Source organism: Pseudomyrmex gracilis, unplaced genomic scaffold (genome assembly GCF_002006095.1).
Source record: "Pseudomyrmex gracilis isolate BER0280 unplaced genomic scaffold, ASM200609v1 scaffold_162, whole genome shotgun sequence".
Taxonomy (NCBI): domain Eukaryota; kingdom Metazoa; phylum Arthropoda; class Insecta; order Hymenoptera; family Formicidae; genus Pseudomyrmex; species Pseudomyrmex gracilis.
The window spans coordinates 100,538-119,868 of NW_018020746.1; the positions used below are offsets into that span (position 1 = coordinate 100,538).

The following is a 19,331-nucleotide window of genomic DNA, read 5'->3' on the forward strand; positions in this document are numbered from 1 at the left end:
TTTCTTGATTTGTTTCAAACACCGCACCGGATATTCTTCGAGTATATCTTCGTGCGTGAATAATAATAACAACAACAATAATTGCTCTTGCGAATATAAACGAAGAAAATCTAGAGTATAAAATCTCTGATATCTCATTAGCTTGTGAATACATGCGAATATGTGCGCCGCGTACATACAACTGCGTTAAAGTTAATGTTACTTTAGACGCGTAACAACTGTCACTTTAATCAGTAATGTAATGTGGTGTGACGTACACAAACGGTAGAAGCGTATCTTTTCTTTGGCACGTATATAATAATTTGTAAGTATGAAAGGGAGAACGAAAGAGAGAGTGACAGAGAGAGAGAGAGAAAAAAAATAGAGAGAGAGAGAGAGAGAGAGAGAGAGAGAGAAAGAGAGAGAGAGAAAAAAGCGTAACAGACCACTTTTAAAGGCAGAGACGAAATAAGTGTAATACTGTTAGCTAATGATACCAACGATAAATTCTATGTATCGATAAATAATATAACATTGTTTAAGGGATGATAATATATCAAGCACGTCTGAAGTTGTATTTTTCCCATTATAACGATTGTATATCACCAAGAAGAAGTGAAATATCTTAAAGCATTTCCATGCCAACACTGATTGTTCGCTTTCTTCGCAATCATCACGTAAACATCAACGTTTGTTGTTCGCGGAAACGTCTAAATTTTTTGTGTAACCTTTTCATATACTCTCCGTTTTTTTTTTTTTTTTTTATTATTTTCTACATTTAAATTACATAATATATACGCGACCGCAAACACAGTTTCACGCTCGATCATGCAACCTCGCGCAACGTTCCTCTAATCTCATTGCATTTTCCGTAAGTACATATACAATAAGATAAGAACGTGAAACGTTAAATATACATAACCATATATACGCGACACGACGTGTGTCTTATGTAACCTCTCATTTCCTTGTGACCGCTCCTTTAGTTGATACATTTTTTTCTTTGCGCACAACGCGCGCAACGTGTACGCAAGGAAATTTGATTTCGCATTTTGCGGTTTATCTCGCATGTTTCTTTCCCTTTTAAACATGACAATTGTTGTCATACACGCGCGCGCGCGTGTGCGTGTGTTTGGGCGTATTCAAGATTTTGTTGTAACGTTTCAATGAATTGCGACAAATAGCTGGAATCTCGTCACATCTGTATTTTTTTTATTGTGCGCATCATGTATCTAATAATTGCGCTCACGAATTATTCAACTATTATCCGAAGTAAAAGTTAAATATTATTAAACGACGATTTCGAAGTAATTTTTAACACAATTAATCATAAAAATAGTTTAGCGCGCGTTATTTCATTTATTTCGAGATCATGTCTTCACTGTTGAAAGTGAAGTTCAGGCTTTTCATTTATTTGACTTTCACATTTGCTGCGTGAAAAAATGAGATAATTCTTTTTTTATGTTCTTCTTAAAATTAGATACTTCTTTCTTCAAAAGCTCTTTTTTATTATGACACACGGATAATTTAAAGTTTGTCAAATTCACTAAAAAAAAAAAAAATACCGGAAAATTTCGGCGTTAATTAAAAGTGATTGCGTTCTCTTGTGTATTACATGTGCGGCGCATTATCGGTAGAGGCGCTGCTGATAAAGACCCCGTTCCCCAGGCGGTGCGTTTGTACCACATGACCATCGTCATCGCGCACGGGTATCGCGCGCGCACGCGCGATGTGGTCGATAACGTTACACCGCCGCGATACCGCCGCCTTCACCACCGTCGTCACCACCTCCACCGTCGGCCGCTCAGCTGTTTCTGTTTACTAAACAAAGGAACCAGTTCAACGCTGGATGGCGAACGGCACGTCTGCCGCGCACGACACCACTCCGCACGAGACATCGACGACGACGACGCACGTCGGAGTTCGCGCGACGCCGTGAATTCGCGACGCGAAAAAACCACACGCGCGGTAAAAGATTTATCTCCGCTCGCGCCTAGGACGCTCGTCCGAGGAACGAATGCGAAGGAGATAACCCACTGTGCGGTGCGACGACTCCGACGACACCGCGGTTGAACGCGCGCGGAGCGGCCGTGCGAAAGGTGGACCCCGAAAGAGTTGACGCGCAAACATAGTGAGTAAAAATTTTAAAAAGCGCAACACTTTTGGGAGACTTGGGAAATTCCCGCTGTCTTCCCGTTCGTCTTCTTCTGGGTAAGTTCTCGACACGATTTTCGACGCGCGTCGAAACATCCCTTAAGGGATGTACCTGTATATATATATATATACATATTATTGTCGTCTCTTTGTCGACGCGCAACGGAGGCTTCCGCGCTCTGCGCCATACGGAAGTCGTGCGCGACGATTGCGCTCGACCGCGAGTCCCGTCACGCTTCTGCGACACGCACGCAACGCGACGATTACGTTCGCGTTTTACGCCGCATTTAGATATCGTCGCGTAATGTAAACGACAACCTCGCAGCTCAACGAGAAACAGAGAGAGAGCGCGTCTCTCTCTCTTTCTGGGTTTTTCTGCCACGAACCTTTTGTCTGGAAAGGTTGGGCGATATGGATCCGACTCTGTTGACACCAATCGACGCATGTGTAATGCATTACAAGGCTTTTCATGCAAAACTCTCCGTGAGAGGCTTTTTTCGACGCGCTTTTAGCGCGTTGTCTGTGAGAACGGACGGCGACAACTTAGCGCAGATTGAACGCCCGCGGTTTTTTTTGTAGGAAGCGATCGCGTCTTGTTGATTGTACATCCGCCGAGCGGTATCAACAGTTAGATCTAATTGCGAGATGCCTATGGCGGGAAACGAGTAAAGTTTTACATTGTGCTCTACAGAGCGATTCAATTAACATCGGCGCCGCTCGCGCTTTTGTCGCGATAACTGACGGATAAAACAATAGCGATGGAAAGAAAAAGTAACGACAATTGTTCAAATCCATCAATTATTGCATCGACATGTGCTGTTCGTACAGTTGCGATTGATAGGTAAATATGTGAATAAAAGCTTCAAAGAGACCCAAGCTGTGACTTGAAGAGAGAGAAATTTATTATTATTATTATTTTTTTTTTATATAACGAGAACAATTACACGGTCTCTCGTTAACTCGTACATAACTCGTCAATCTTTATTCACGCCATTGCACTTAGCAACTTACGCAACTTGAACGAACGAACGCGCTTACGTTGGCAAAAGCGTCTCTAAACGTCCCGATAGTCGATTGCATAAGTCCGGATTTCAACGTGTCAGCGCTGTCCTTCTGCGCGAACGATTGTCTAACAAATCTTACGACTGCAATTCGCCGCGAGAGAGAATACAAGAAATACATGTGTGTTTACACCGCATCACAACCTTGGTGGCTTGACAAAATTACGAAGTCGAGATAGAACATCAATTTCCTGTGCATATAATTACGAATTTCGACAGTTTCTATTCTGATGCAATTTGTCGAGAGAATCGACTTGTGTATAAACAAAAATCCATATATAGTATGTAAAACAGAATTATTGAAGTTAGTCTGGCCAAATTATATTACACAGAGAAATGTTAAAAATAATAAACTTTTTTTGCGTTATTTAAAATAATTTCTCTTCTGAAATATTACCCCCTCGTTTATATTGTTTCTACTTTAAAAAAAAAAAAAAAAAAAAAAAAAAAAAAAAAAAAAAAAAGTGAAAGCTATGCACAAAAGAGACTCGACTCGTTTTGAGCCATCTCTCAAAGAACACATTTGCATGCAACAAATATTTACTACTTTGAGATTCGATAGTGTACTCAAATTATTTTGACATTTACGACGCAATCGACAACGCGTCATTTCGAAACGCGTAGTTGTCTTAAAGCCCGCTTGAGATCTAATCAGTTTCACGACCCACTGACAACACTCCTTTCATTCGCGATAATTTAATGCTTTTGTGCAACGGAGTCTTCGCGACGCATTAAAGAATTTTTTTTTGCATTATAAATTCATTCATTATAGAGATACGTGTTATGCAAATGAGAGAAGTATAAACACGCGGATGTTGAAGAATAATGTTTCGATATAGACGGTGTTTTATGAGTTTACGAATATTTTTCAGGCAGATTTTATCGATAAAAAAAACAAACAAAACAAAACGCGTCTGCGTCGTGATAAATCGCGTGATGAATAAATCATCAGGACTCGAAGAGCTTCCTTGTACATATTTCACAGCGTGTAATCTCCCATTTGTATACGTGCATAAATACGCGTATAAAAACATAAAAGTTTAGAAATTACAAAAAAAATTAGAAGAATAAATTTAAAAAAATATCTTATTGATAAAACGATATTAATGTGAATTACTTTGTTATTATTTTATCAAGTAGTTTTCTTAACTTCTTTGACTAAGTATAAACTTTAACGTGTCAATCGAGTCAACAAATGTTTATTTTTCATCAGTAATAGAGTCGAGTTTCCGAACAAATTGCAGATTACACACGCAACTAAGATAATTTATTTTGTTAATACACATCACAGAGAAATGTGTACACGCACCGATACAAATTTTCCGTTCACCATGGCGTGACTTTGTAAGATTTTCTACCGGATGAATATACGAAACTTCCTTTTCGCGGTAAAGAAAGTGGATTCCGCGTTGCTCCGGCTCCTTCGAGCATTTCTGCAGAAAAGCATCTGTTTGTAAAGTCGCGATGTAGACTGTAACGGGAGTGAAAAATTGAATTTGAGAAAAAATAAGTTAAACCAAAGAGAAAAGATAAATCTGCGAGAGCGGAAGATAGATAACTGCGAATTTGTCAAATACATCGTATCGAGAATTATAATCGAAAAACAAAAAAAAAAAAAAAAAAACCAGAGCAACATACTTCATCAAATATTTCTGACAATAAAATACTAATTATTTTTATTGCATCTCTTATATCGCGAATTTTATGATGTTTCAATATCGTTTTCCTTTTCAATAATTCTCAATAGATAACGACGCTTTCATCGTGTATTCGTTTGTTGAATTCTGCGCGTTTGTAACCGATATATTTGACATTTCTCGATGCATTGTCACGTGTATCGCTCGGATAAAGCCACCACTGATCTGTAACACACAGCAGTAGGCCATTAAAACGCACAGCTAGCTTGTGTGTTTGAAAGAAGGGAGAGAGGTATCTCAGAATGCGTTCTAGTGAACGGTCCATCCGGTACACACTAGGTGTTCCAGAACTATTAACGCACACGGACTTTTATTGTCTCGTAAGAAGAAAATAAAAACATTCGAAAGAAAGAATAAAACAAACTTGATTAAACAAGAGGAAAAGAAGTATAACGTAATAATAATTGGTAATAAATTTAAGAATGTTATCTGAATTATAAATTTATATATTTAACATGTGAGAATAGGTAAAACAAGTAAATATTAAAGTCGATACGTTTAGTCGAGCCAATATGTTTAATCATATGTATGTATATTTATTTAAACAATATATATGTATATAATTGAACATATTGACTTGTGCAATTTTATGTATACATATAATTATATAATTTATTTTTTTTCTATTAAACATGTAAATTAATACATGTGAGAATTCGAATTAAATTTAATATTAATATGATTATACACATTAACATTAATTTCGAATGTCCACGTGTATTAATTTACAAGTTTAAGAAAAAAATAAATATATGTATGTAATTGCACGCGTACATCCTGTTCGTACCGCCTTTAATACTTGGTTGCAATGTGCAATTTTCACGAGCCTTTAAATCGTTGAGATAAAACAAGATCTTGATTTTTTTCAGGCAATTTCGCGCGGACTGTATATCGTAATCTCGGCTCTACAATAGCGAAAGTGGTTTAATACTACGTGAATCCGTGCTAACTGCGCGTGCATTAATTGTCAAAGTTTCATTGAAAAAAAAAAAAAAAAAAAATGGAACTTAGATTTATCAGACAATTTATCATCATTTTATAGCTGAAAAACTGCTTTTTTGTTAACACTCTGTAAGGTATATTTCTCTTCTGTTGTCAATGCCCGCCGCTTTCTCACACACATCGGTTTAATTGTCGCGCACTGATGCGAGACGCGTTTTTTTAAGAATCAAAACGAACAAAGAGAGAACGTCGACGTTTTTCTGTCTGACGTTTCTATCAGCTGCGTTTGCACAACGATGAGATAAGCAAAATTGCTTATCATCGTTGCCTCAACGTATATTATTGATAATATACAGAACATTTGTAACGCAAAATCTCGCAAAAATAAATCACTTCTAAACAAAAAAAAAAAAAAAACAGTTGCATAAGCAAATGTTTCCAAGCTGCGGTTGCAAATTGCGTATTTAATAAAATAAACTCGAACAATTATGTGAGTCACACGAATAGTGTCGCTCCGTTCTCGCTCCGCGTCGATCAAATAAAAAAAAAAAAAAAAAAAAAATGCAACAACTCGCTCCTCCGTGTGCGAGGTCTGTGCAACAAAGGTGTGCAGACCACGCGGCGCGCGCAAAGGCGCGGGGAGAAATAATATGTATATAGATATACCGACACGTGCATTCACAATGCGCGCTTCTCGGGTCGCGCGAACGGAGAGCGCGCGGTAACCTTGAGCAAGTGAGTAATATTCCGCATCTCTCGGCGTCATTTGCGCAGCAGAGGAGGAGCCAGCGAACTTTCGTACATACAACGCGCCGTTTCTTCATCAGGTTTTGCACGTGAGGCGGAAAAGTGGCGTCTCGCTTCGATGCGCGTTCGGCGCTTTTATTTCCCGTTTCGCGGCCGGTGAAAGGACATTAGGCCGCGCCGGGCGTAAAGCTCCGATCTTGCCTAATCCCGATGTTGTTTCTCATTTCGGTCCCGTCCCGCAAAACGGTCCCGATATCTTGGGAGATGAGAGAGAAGAGAGAAAGAAAGAAAGCGCGACAACGTTTAATCACGGGGCTCTGCAGCTGTGACGAGCATTGTCGTTTCCTCTTGCTCTCTCTTTTTTCTTCGTTTTTTTTTTTTTTTTTGTAGCTTATCTTTTTCTGCGAATGTCTCACAAATTGCTGATTGAGTTTATTTTACTGCGACGTTTGCAGTTTACACAACACGCCACTGCTACTTTGTATTTTCTTATGCGACTACAGTCGGCGCACAAATAGACGATTTGCGACGACGTGAAACGAATATAAAATCTTACTACACGCGAAAATCTTTTATGTTCAACCTCGATTCCGTTTTTAAATTTTGTTTTCAAGTTTGAAGGTTTATTGCTTGAATTCTCGTCGTTAAACGCGAACTTGAATTTATTATCATGCTGCATATTATTCGCGCTTTTACGGTGTCGACCCTGAGATTTCCCGAAAGACTATGAAAGCGCGAAAGAAGTATCGAAGGATAAATCGGTTTAAAGATAGATGGACTAGCGAAATTCGAATTAAGAATGTCCAAACAAAAGACACGCAAGTTGAAATCCTGCGTGTCATAACAATAAAAAATAGGAAACGAATTTATATGAAGTATAAGCAACTTATGAAATATGGTTTAAATTTAAAATAAAAAATAAATGAGACCGGCGTGATTTAAAGAAACTTCAGGCTCTGAATTCTAATAAGAAAATACGAAATAAAGTCTTAAGAGCCGCTTTTGCAGGATGTTGTGCAGAAATATGTAGTATAAAAAATAAATGGTTATGAAATATGGTTTAAATTTAAAATAACTAAGGCAAATTTATGTATATATTACAAAAAAGTATATTTGTTTTATTGTATAGAGTTTGTCTTTTTTTTTACAAAACCTCAATTTTATTAATTCGCGCAATAATTTATAAATTTTTAACAAATTTATAATTTAGCGTATTAATAATTATACAATTATTTTCTCTTGATATAATTGTTTTTTTTTCACAATCTCTTCTGTTGGTCGTGATTGACAAATAAACGTTATCTTTAGTGAGATAACGTTTGTGTTTTGTAGATAAATTTTTACAAAACAATTATCAGAAGGTCGTATCTTTTCCGTCGCTCGGCGCGTAAATGCAACACGACTGACCCACTGCTCCAACGATTCTGTCTGACATTTCGTAACCGTCACCACACTGTCATATATTTAGCGTTACGTTACGCGTAGCCACCGCGGGAGAACGACACAGCTGTGGGCTTTATTAGTGCCGTTCATGCATTACGGCTCAGCTGATTGTCAGCTGCTGTCCGTAATCGTATTCGCTATGGGTCTGTCAATGATGTTTCCTTGTACAAATAAAACAATGTTGTTCCGTTCTTCCTGTAGATGATCATTCAAATTCCTCCGATAAGAATCAATCTTATAATTCAGTGCAGTTTTTTTTCTGTATTTTTTGATACATAAAATAATGATTTTTAAATCATTAAAGATTTTTTTTATAACATTATGAAATGATTTTTACTTCAGATTTTTTTCTGATTTGCCAACTTTTCTTTCCGATCCAACAAATATAACATTGCTCCGTATTTCTCAATATTCGAACTTCGTATTCAACATTTTCAACGGTTGTAACAATGTATGTATACATTGAAACACACACATGTGTGTGTGTATCTTACAAATCGAAACATATCCGCAGGCAGCGTGAAATTACACAAACGTAGAGAGCGAATCTCGAGGTTTTACAATTTTTGTTTCTACTTATAGTTTCCGTAAATCATAAAAAAACAAAAAATCGCATAAAAACCATCCGCTCGCGCAATGTTCGCTGTGTTGTGTCTGTTGTATAAATATATAAAGAGTTGCGTCATTCTTCTTAAATTATATTTAAAAAAAAATAATTTTCCATTGTACAAGAATGTTTTATATTGTAAACAATTTGTTTATATTGAAAATTTTCGTTTATTAAGAAAAGAAAAAAACTCGATTCGAGACAGTGTCGATATTGCGCGCGCGTTTCTTTGGAATAAAAGTTGTTTCACGACACAATTCTCGGATATGGAAACGTGTCTAAACGACGATCGAGGCGGACTTTCGCGAACTCCCGGTATCGCTGTGTCGATAGAGCCCCAACGCGCCTCTGTCACGACACTCGATGTAACGCGCGGTGCAATGCACGGGGCTGTGTGCCTAGGCTTCTTGCTCGCGCGGAGCGGAGAAAGTTAATTTCGCATGGCCGTTGAACCGATATCGCCGCTATTACGTAGAAGAAGTGGAGAGCACAAGGCGCGCAGAGGCGGCTTCGGCCAATTTACTACTTCTAGTAGGCCAGTCCGCGTGTCTTATTCGCGCGATCGTTCCGACCACCTCTGCTCGACCGCATTCGATCAACGATGCCACTGTTGTATACATGGGAGCCGTGGGATCGAAACTAGCGCATCCCGAATTAACTCTTACGTTGTACACGGAGCTTATTCGCATCCCGTCGGTTTTGTTTTGTCGCTTCAGCATTTTTGACGAGTCTCAATCTAGCGAGTTATTTCAATTTTCGACGACGAAGCAAATTTCATTTTTAATCCTTCGTAAGACCGACTTCCCAAAATAGTCCACTAGTTGAACTGATTGTGAGACTTGCGCGATTTTAAAATCAAATCACATCTCCGCGAAAAATCAACATTTTTTCAATTTTGTTTTTTGAACGAAAAAGTTTGAACGATTCTGCGTCGATAAAAAAACAAATTGAAAAAATATCTAATAGTTTTGAAGATGTAATAGATTGTACATGTAAACATGGTTTTTGTAATTGTACATGCAAATATTTTTTCTCCAGCGATCGCGCAAGATGCGTGAAATATACAATTGTTTTTTTTTCTTTAAAGAAAAAGAACTGAAAGTTGAGTAATCGTCTATTCGTGTTGCATTATCATTTACGACCCATGAATATTTATGGGTCATAAAATTTGCATCGGACTCTATATATGTCTGAGGATTGTTATATACAATAGATTGCACGGGCAAGCGTAAATTAGTAGGACGCTTCGAAATGTCCATCGCGCTGCAACAACAATAAATGATTTTCTTATGTAAACGCGAGCACAATTTGGCGCGCATCCAGCAAAAGCGAACGACTTTTTACGTGTTACATGTGTGTTTCTTCGCGAATCATGACGTAACACATTCTTTTGTTTAACACGCTAACTCGCAATCCCGTATCTATCCGATCTCGACGTGATCTCTGATATTACGTGAATTTTGTTAGATCCGAAACTTTTTTTTTTTGAAGGTACGCAACAAACATTTGTAAAAATAGAAAGCACGTACTTTTTTTTTTCTATCAATGAACAAGAAGTTCACGAGATGTCTCGCGCAAAGTATGTTAAAATATTCATCTATTATACTTTGGCGAATGTACAAGCATTTTCTTTATGATTATGTTCAATAATAATGAGAGTGGCACACATTTAGCGTATTGCTTTGTGTGTGATGGAAGGTTGGTTGAATGACGATCGTCATGCATAGTGAAGACGCGTCGAATGACTGAGTGGCCGTATATAGCGCGTGTAGAAAGACACTGATCATTGATTGAAGATGTGGTAATCCGACCGCGTTATTAATAATTGTGTCGCGTAATGAATCGGAAAGCTCGTCTAAACAACCACACGTTACGAATTTATACCTAGTCGCAGTCTCGAGACATCGCACATCACGTGGAAAGTTATTCGCTCAAAATTTTTTTCCTATCTCTGATTATATCGAACTTCTGAACATTCATGTGCGAGAATGAAAATCGCTATTGATAATATAATAATAATAATAATAATAATAAAATGATCGCTCGCACTGTTCATATTTTGTCGCGCATCAGCAATTTCTCATCTGTCAAAAGAAAGGCTCGGGATCGTCCCGAGTTCTATATACGTCGATCGCGTGGGCGAGCCGAGCGCGCGATCACGAAGAATCGTTTTGTCGACTATAAAGAACCGTGGTACCGGTTTTCTCAGTCGCTGCGCAAAAAAAGACAATGGCACGACCTTAACGGATATGGTGAGACCAGATTCTACATGTCTCGAGGATGACCGGATCGAAGGTTTTTTCTTCTCTCTTTCTTTTCTATTTTGTTGCGGCGGCGGCGTCGCGCTCTGTACGGATTTGAGTTTTCTACTTTAAATAATTATTTGGAATTTCTGGAAAATAATTAAAAATCGGAATTCTTTTACACATATAATCGCTACTACACGTAAATTTAAATTTAAATTTATTTAAACTTAATAAATGAATAAATAAGTCTTAAGGAGCCGTTTCGCAGGATGTTGTGCGGAAAATATGTCTTATATGTGTGTACACATATATAAGTAAATTCACGTTTTCACGTGTGTTTTTCGAATTGAAATTTCAATTCTTAAATTCATATAGGATGCTAGTTTTGCATCTCATATATGATAGACCCCGAATACCCTCCCTAATTAAATTTATTTTTTAAATTTATTTATTTATTTATATATCTATTCGAAAAGATACATTAAATGTCTTTATGTTACCGTCCACATCTATTTGGTAATCATTTTCTAATTATTTGGCTTGGTTGCGTGCTCTCTAAGAAAAATTTTTTCCGCAATCTTGCAGAATGCTGTAAAAATGCCGTCATTGCTGGAAGCGCTGGAGTTGAAATACGGCAGTTCGACGACGGACTGTTCGTTGACGGACGACGAAGCGGAGTCCGGCTCGCCCAAGGCCGCCCTGTCGGTGAGCATCTTCATCCCTAAAAAGTCCCCCCGACACACGGTCCCGGCGTTACTGGTGCTTCAGGACTGCGACATAGAGTGCGCGGGCAATGACGCCGAGAAACTTCGTAGCAAGTGCAAGAACGTCGAGGAACTCGACTTGGCGCAGAATAAATTGTCACGATGGACGGAGGTCTTCGGCATACTGCAGCACATGCCCAAGATCAAGTTCGTAAATTTGAGCTTCAACTGCCTCGCCGAGGTGCTTGAGGTCAAACACGGCAACTACGATCTCCTGAGAAATCTCGTGCTGAATGGCACCAGAGTGTCGTGGTCGACGGTGCAGGGACTAGTACGGCTTTTGCGTAATCTGGAGGAGCTACACCTGTCATTGAACGAGTACAAAACTGTAGACCTGGATTATCAGAAGCCGGAGAACGTAAATCCGGCGCTGAAGAAGTTACACTTCACCGGTAATCCGGTAGAAGTTTGGAACGAGATCTCAAAGTTAGGGTGAGCAAGTCGCATAATGTTTGTCAACATCGATAGGCCAGAGAACGATCACAAAAACAAAGTTCTCGCACGCGCAGATGCAATAATTTTTTTAATAAAAATTGTATTTCTGCAAATAGACTTGACAAAGACTTGATAAATATTTGAAAAATGTAGCAAAAATATATATATATAAAAAATGGAGTATTTTTTCTCATAGAACATTGCGTGTTCTTTTAGGTATGTGTTTCCAAACTTGAAGAGTCTGGTTCTCGCCGAGTGTCCGATCAGATCGCTCGCTCTGGAAGAAAATCGAAATTTGCCGAACGAGGACGGCCTCCGAGCGAATGAGGAGGATAACGGGCAGGACAGCGAAAACATGAATCATTTGGACGCGGATGAACACACGTCGGACGAGAAGGGCAATCGGATATTCGAGAACAAAGTCAACTACGACAGATCCGAATCGGAGTCGGAATCCAGCGGAAAGACCATGAAATCGCCTCACGATCCTTTCAGAATGTTAAGGTTCTTGAACGTGAACGGCACGCTCTTATCGACCTGGGACGAAGTCGAAAGACTGGCCAGGTTTCCGGCGCTTAAATCGCTCAGGATTCAGAGTTGCCCGCTTTTTGAGGTGAGTGATTTTTCCTAGTTGAACGATTGAAAAATGGAAAGTTAGACTCAATTATACGTTCGCGGTTAGGAAATATTTTGATTAGCGTAACTTGATTTCATATCACGCTTGTGAATCGATTGAAGATAGTTAGATAAAGAGAGAGAGACAGGAACCGATACCGATTTCACCTGCACAATTCAATATTTTTACCTTTTCCACCTATATAATTTAGAACGCAATATCTCTTTTCGCTTGTGGAAAGTAAAACGTTTATATGCGCTGCGAAATATGGAAGCGCGTGCGGAAATCGTACAGTTGGTAGGTTTATTATTTTTCATCTTCTCGAACGCGCGTCAAAGTCTCTCTCGAGCGACGACAGACGAAATTAGAGAGACACGTGCTTGATCCCCGCAAAATCAGATGCAACGGCCACGTTGCACACCGGTAACGTGAGAAATAACGTGTGTCTTCGCTATTAGTGGGTAAGGTTTCCCTGAGAGATTTCTCCGCGCGTGCAACTCCGCGGCAATTGAATCTTGGCACGTGATCAAATAGGCTTTATAGATTTAATGTAATGTGAGTTTCAAAAACAGCTTCTCTTGAAATCAATATGCCGCGCAGGACCATGCCGCACTTCCAAGAGAGAGGAGATCTGGTGTGCTGCGTGAATTTGATATTAAAATAGAACGTGCGCGCGAGAATATTTCGCTCTTTGTGCGTAAAAGGAGCAGCGCTTTTGCGACTTTACGCGCGAGAATATCGGAATTAAACAAATCGGAGCGCGCGACAACGATGCTAATTCAAATCGCGCGCAAAACGTGATTCAATAAGAACCTAGAGTTCTGTAACGGTATATCATATATTTTCTATTCTGCAAATTATCAGTAAATTGCAATTGCAAAATACGCGTGTTGATTCGATGTTTTTTGACATATTTTTTTTTACTGATTTTTTAACCTTTAGACCGCCGCCATTTTTTTAATTAAAAACATGGTATTTTTTCCGTCATATTTGTATATAACTTGAATTATTTTATTGCGTGGAGTGCCTTAAGTTTCATCCGGCTCCGATCGACGCGGGGAGGTTGGCGGGGAACGGAAGTGAAAAGTTTTATAAAATTTTCAAATTTTGAAAAATGAAAAAGTGTTTCTAAAGATTTTTTTCATATCGCTGGTTACGTTTTTGAAGTCGAATCGCAAAAGTCTTTCGATAAAAAATTTCATTAGCATTATTACCAAGCTAATCATGTTTAAATAAATTTTGTATCTCAGATTACGGCGAATTCGAAAGCTAAACTACGTTATTCAACAACGTATTTAGATTTTCTAAATAATTTTTCACACGTATCAAGTCAGATGAAAGAGAACTCTTTGCTAAAATACGGTACAATATTAGCGTATCCCCCAATAGCGATGGCCATACGGCGGTCCAAAAGTTAAACTCTACATTCGACGATTCGTAGTTGAGAACAAAAAAATCATAAAAATAATATTTTCAAAAAATCTAAATTGTGTTATATCATAAATAAGAGATCGAAAATTGTGTTCGAAGTTTCTGTGCCGCGCGCACTTCATATATTTTAACATTTCCCAGAGCCCCCGAGAATACACGGAGCACGAGAGGCGGCAGCTACTAATAGCCCGACTGCCAAACGTCGAAACTTTGAACGGCGGCGGCGTGATATCGTCACAGGAACGCGAGGACGCCGAGAGAGCCTTCATACGTTATTACATGGACAAACCAGAAGCGGATCGACCCGAGAGGTGAGCTTTTCCGAGTTCCAAATCTGTTGTTTTTTCCTTGAAAAATTCAGAAGGCGAGATTCAAAATTGCAAATACACGCGTATTTAACGCGAGTCGCCTTTAACGTTAAATTCTCTTTATTTCTCCGCAACACGCGTAAATTGGCCTCATTACAGCGTTCCAACTTTGCTCGAATCCTCTATTAAGACTATTCTTGTTTCACGGCCGCGCTCGCGCTTCCCTTCCGGCCCAACTTGACCCTCTTCTTCGATTTTCAGGTATTCCGAGCTCGTGGCTATTCACGGAAAGTTGGACCCCTTGGTAAACGTAGATTTGACACCGGAGAAAAGGGTCAAGGTCACGTTCACTTACGGAGATCTCGTTGAGGTATATAACTTCGTATTAAGTTTAACTCCCCGTTTCTCTCTCTTTCTCTTTTTCTTCCAAACAGGTTTTATCAAGAAATGAACTTTTTTTTGCCAGTTATTATACTCTTTCCGAATATAGCTCGGGAAGTATACCCCGAATATTTTTAACTTTGAACTCTTTAACACGTATACATATTACATAAAAACGAAAACTGACTCGTGAACTTTTAAAAAAATAGTTTTAAATGTGAGAATTTTTTTTTTAATACAATTTTACACTTGCAGGTACGATCGGTAGATGTATATAGAACGGTTTTCGAATTGAAAACTAAATTGGAAAGCATGGTGAAAATACCTGCCAACAGAATGAGACTTTTCTACGTTGATCAGGTAAATTTTATTTATTTTTGTTCTTTAGTTAAACGATTTTAATTTTGTTTTTACAGAACGTTCGGTTTTTTAATCGATCTTTCAAAAATCCTGAAGTTGCAATTTAAACCGTATCCTTTGTAAACCGATCCTTTTATCCTGACACCATCGTCCAAAAATTCAAAATTTCCTGACCTTCACAATATAATGAGTACAAAAGTAATTTTTATATCTGTGAGATTATTGTGCGATTTTTATTAAAATTCTGATCCGCCTCTCAAATCGCAATTTTGAGAAGAGATGCAAAATCAATTTTCAGGAAATGAAAGCGCAATACGGCCCGGAGGAAATGTTGTATCCGAACAAGCAACTTTATCGATACAATATTCGAAATGGCGACGAGATTATTATCGACAGCAAACTGAACAGATTTGCGTCAACGTCCTCGGCTACATCTTCCATTCGTTCCTGAAGTAAATTAACAAGTGAATCGATTGAAGAAATCCGATAAATCTTTGATCTCCACTTATCGCTTCACGCGCTGTGACTGTCACTGGTGAATTAATGTAACGATTCTCTGTCCTAGATCGATAAACATCGCCCATGAAGAATAAAATAAAAGAATTAGAAGAATTTATATAGGAACTTGCTGATGTTCGATGTGTTATGTATTATTATGACGGCAAACGCATTTCAGAGAATAATAATGGATGGAAAAAAATTTTACAAATTGACGATAACTCGGTAATCTATAGAGGGAGATGAAAAGTTTAGAATGTGTTTCTTCGCAAAACGGTAATGTCGAAGATGACCTTTCGAAAAATTGTCGCGAATTATAGCGCGATTATATTACACAATTGTATTTTGATCGCAAAGTAACGTCGTCCGATGCCGTTGTAGTTTAATTATTTCTCTTTGCTAACAAACACTCATTCGAGAAGAGCCTCGACGTATAATTTAAAATAAACAAGCTAAACTAACAAGCCTTTGAGAGCGCATAGAAAATAATTTGTGTGTCGAATGACACAAACGAGAGTGTACGCGCGTACACGTTACGCTCTTTTAGATGAGTAGGTGAAATCCGTCAATTTATATAAAGTTTTCTTTTTGATGTAGTATCTCTCGTCTATCTTAGGAGGCAAAATGTAATGGGAAAGCAGGACATGTACATAGCGAAATTCTTCGATCTTCAGCCAAATTCGATATATATATATACATACATTACATGTATATGTATATGTAGCTACAGTACGAAAGTGTGAGGAGAGATTATCTTATTTATCGATGCTCGATGAGAATGATATAGGAAACTCGTAGGAAGAGAGAAAGAGAGACAAACATTCGACTCGTGTAAAATTGTGAGCTCACACAATTCTTGATAATATAATGCCAACGCCGACTGTGACAAGAAAACGCGAGATGAAAAGAGATTGAAATATTTTTGTAGACCGCGGGGGCAGTTACCTGGAAAAGGTAAGATTCGCCATTCGTTCGTGACAGAAACACGCGTTTTGTTGCTCTTTGTTGAGCACCGGGCAATGATAAAAGTAAGTGTAAACGCACTTGCAACACACGTTTTCCGTCGTGCGCACGTTTGAAACTTTTTATTATATAAAGTGAAACATCGCGCGAATTTTCCAAGTGCTTAAAAAGAATAGAACATGATCATCGCTACGATTCGTAAATATTATTGTTTGTTGCTTATGTTGTCATCGCAACGGACGATCTCTGTAAATTTTTCTCTCCAAAGGTGATGTGTGAACTCTTTTTCCATGTAAATTAAAATCACACGAGCGAAATTAAAACGCACAAAAACGCGCGTGAATTAAATTTTAAACTATATTTAATTTAAAACTATACAAGTTAATACTGCGTTACCCTATCGTCAATTCTCAGTGTGTGGTATGTACTTAAATTCAATATCTTCAATCAAATACCAAGCTCGTTGTCATCTGCGAATGATTTTTAATATTCCAAGATATTGAATTGTGTGTCGGTGTTGAATAACATAAAATTTGCAATTATTTTTGTCACAGAGTGAACAAACGGAGATCCAAATTTATTATCAACAGTGATATAGAGGATAAAGGTGCCTGTTAATGAGATAATCGTCTAATACGAGATAGCAAATTATTTTCACGTAAACGGCTACAAATTCATAACTGCGTATTTTTAACACGTCACTTACACAAAAATCAAACTTTTTGTTAGCGTCGCTCAATGCCGAAGGTGATGTGGTGTCTGCAAAAGAGTTATCGCGTACGCTCAGAACAAAAAAAAAATAATCATTATAATTTTAAAATATATATTTAACACTTTCATTTCAACTCACTTAAATGTACACATGCGCTATAAGTGATTTATCATGTAGTTTTTTGTGAGTTTATTGCATACTTTGTCGGTATAAACTTGAACTTTTTGCAATTTTATATTCCCTAATATGAGACACGCTCTTAATACGAGGTACTTTATATTAGCTACTGTCAAGTGTTCTTTATTTGATGTATTAGTAAGTTTTTTGTAATCAAATTTTCAGACGGAAGCGAAGAAGAGGCAATCGTGATCTCACAGTCAATTAGAGGCTGTTAAGGCAGTAAGAAGCACAAAGAAATGAGATATTCAAAAGCGTCTAAACAATTCAATGTCCCAAAGCATATTATTGAGCGACATATTAAGAACGACGATAGTTCTGTTGTTGCTAAAATTCCTATAGGAAAAAGAAACCTCTTGTGTCTCATATTAGGAATCCTTTTTTTAAATCAACAAAATTGGCACTTTTGAAAAAAAAATTCACATAAAACAAAGTTATGGTTATTATCGATTGCTAACTTTTGAGGCGATAAAACTTGAATATATTTCCCATAAGTTTGACATAAAACTAAGAGTTAAGATTACATAAGTAATAATGTGTGTAAGCAGCTTCGAGATTTTTAAAAAAATATATAAAGACGTTGATAATGACTGAAGCAAACACGGATGCTGATGTGTATATTCGTTGAATTAATTTATTGAAAACAATGTATAAAACGTTTTCGACCTCTGGATTAGGTCTTTTTCAATATAATTCTACAAAACAATTATATTATTGTTACAATTATATAATTGTTTTATAGAATTATATTGAAAAAGACCTAATCCAGAGGTCAAAAACGTTTTATACATTGTTTTCAATAAATTAATTCAACCAATATACACATCAGCATCCGTGTTTGCTTCAAACAGCCATTATCAACGTCTTTATATATTTTTTAAGATTACATATTTAATAAATTACGAGAAAAGAAGATATCCTTTAAAAAGAAGATATCTCATAATAGGCACTTTTTACTCTATATACTATCTTGTCACGACTAGAAGACCTCACAATATTCTTATAAAAACGTGTTTTCCTGCGGCTAACTTTTGAATATATTGTAGTTCTCGTCATTCTAAAAAAATTTCTCAATGGACACAAACTTGATTTTATGAGCCGTTTCCGCACTACAAGCCGCTAGAGAGGATCCAATGATTTAATATGTAAAAGGTATAGAGGTTTTTCGACTCGGTGACCCTCGAACGTGCGTGCGCGTACGTTTGCGCGTGCACGTGTGTATGTGCGTGTGCTTAAAACCCTACGCGCAATTCTACATACACACACACACACATACACTTGCGCGCACACATTCGAGGATCACATATATCGAATCGAAAAGCCTATACTTTATTCTGAGTTGTCTTTTTTCGTGCTACAAGCCTTAGAAGATCCAATGGTTCGGGCCAACACGAATGATTTAACGTTGGGTCTTCTAGGGTTTATAACACGGAAACGGTTCACAATCAAGTTGTGTCCGTTGAGACATTTTTTCAGAATGACGCGAGACTGACTACAAACATATCTAAAAATTAGCCAAATCCGCGGAAAGACACTTTCTCATAAAAATAATGCGCGATCCTTTCATTAAATTGCAAATGTGATGAACAAAAGTGTATTAATTGCGTTCATATAGATGAGTGTGAATTATATATGTATATATATATATGTGACACAACATAATAATATCGCGAGTCTCAACTTTTTTCTTTGAATGCTACTACACGTCTCATTGCATTTACAATTTATCTCGATTTGAGGCACGAACGAGCTTTTCCAAAAAGAACGTTATGTTACGCGTCGCTTTCTTCAAATCCATTGGCATTGTTTT

General features: G+C 37.7%; 1 protein-coding gene across 2 annotated transcripts; it reads left to right on the forward strand.

The window, feature by feature from the left end:
• The first annotated feature begins 1,790 nt into the window (after positions 1-1,790).
• On the forward strand, positions 1,791-17,432 carry LOC109857522 (tubulin-specific chaperone cofactor E-like protein). 2 transcript variants are annotated; one of them, XM_020433892.1, is made up of 8 exons: positions 1,791-2,110; positions 11,462-12,072; positions 12,292-12,688; positions 14,264-14,433; positions 14,692-14,800; positions 15,067-15,171; positions 15,470-15,623; positions 15,737-17,432. In XM_020433892.1, exons 2-7 carry the CDS (start codon positions 11,474-11,476, stop codon positions 15,620-15,622), a joined length of 1,533 nt encoding a protein of 510 aa, XP_020289481.1. In that variant the 5' UTR covers positions 1,791-2,110; positions 11,462-11,473; the 3' UTR covers position 15,623; positions 15,737-17,432. The 2 variants fall into 2 exon arrangements, with proteins under 2 accessions (XP_020289481.1, XP_020289479.1); XM_020433890.1 differs by having other exon boundaries at positions 2,107-2,190; positions 15,470-17,432.
• Positions 17,433-19,331: the final 1,899 nt, after the last annotated feature.

What these genes read in the sequence shown, in the direction of transcription:
- LOC109857522 (XM_020433892.1), top strand. Translation starts at nt 11,474, where the DNA reads ATGCCGTCATTGCTGGAAGCGCTGGAGTTGAAATACGGCAGTTCGACG. An exon ending in CTTACGGAGATCTCGTTGAG is followed by an intron (nt 14,801 to 15,066) that starts GTATATAACTTC and finishes TTACACTTGCAG; the next exon opens with GTACGATCGGTAGATGTATA. An exon ending in GACTTTTCTACGTTGATCAG is followed by an intron (nt 15,172 to 15,469) that starts GTAAATTTTATT and finishes ATCAATTTTCAG; the next exon opens with GAAATGAAAGCGCAATACGG.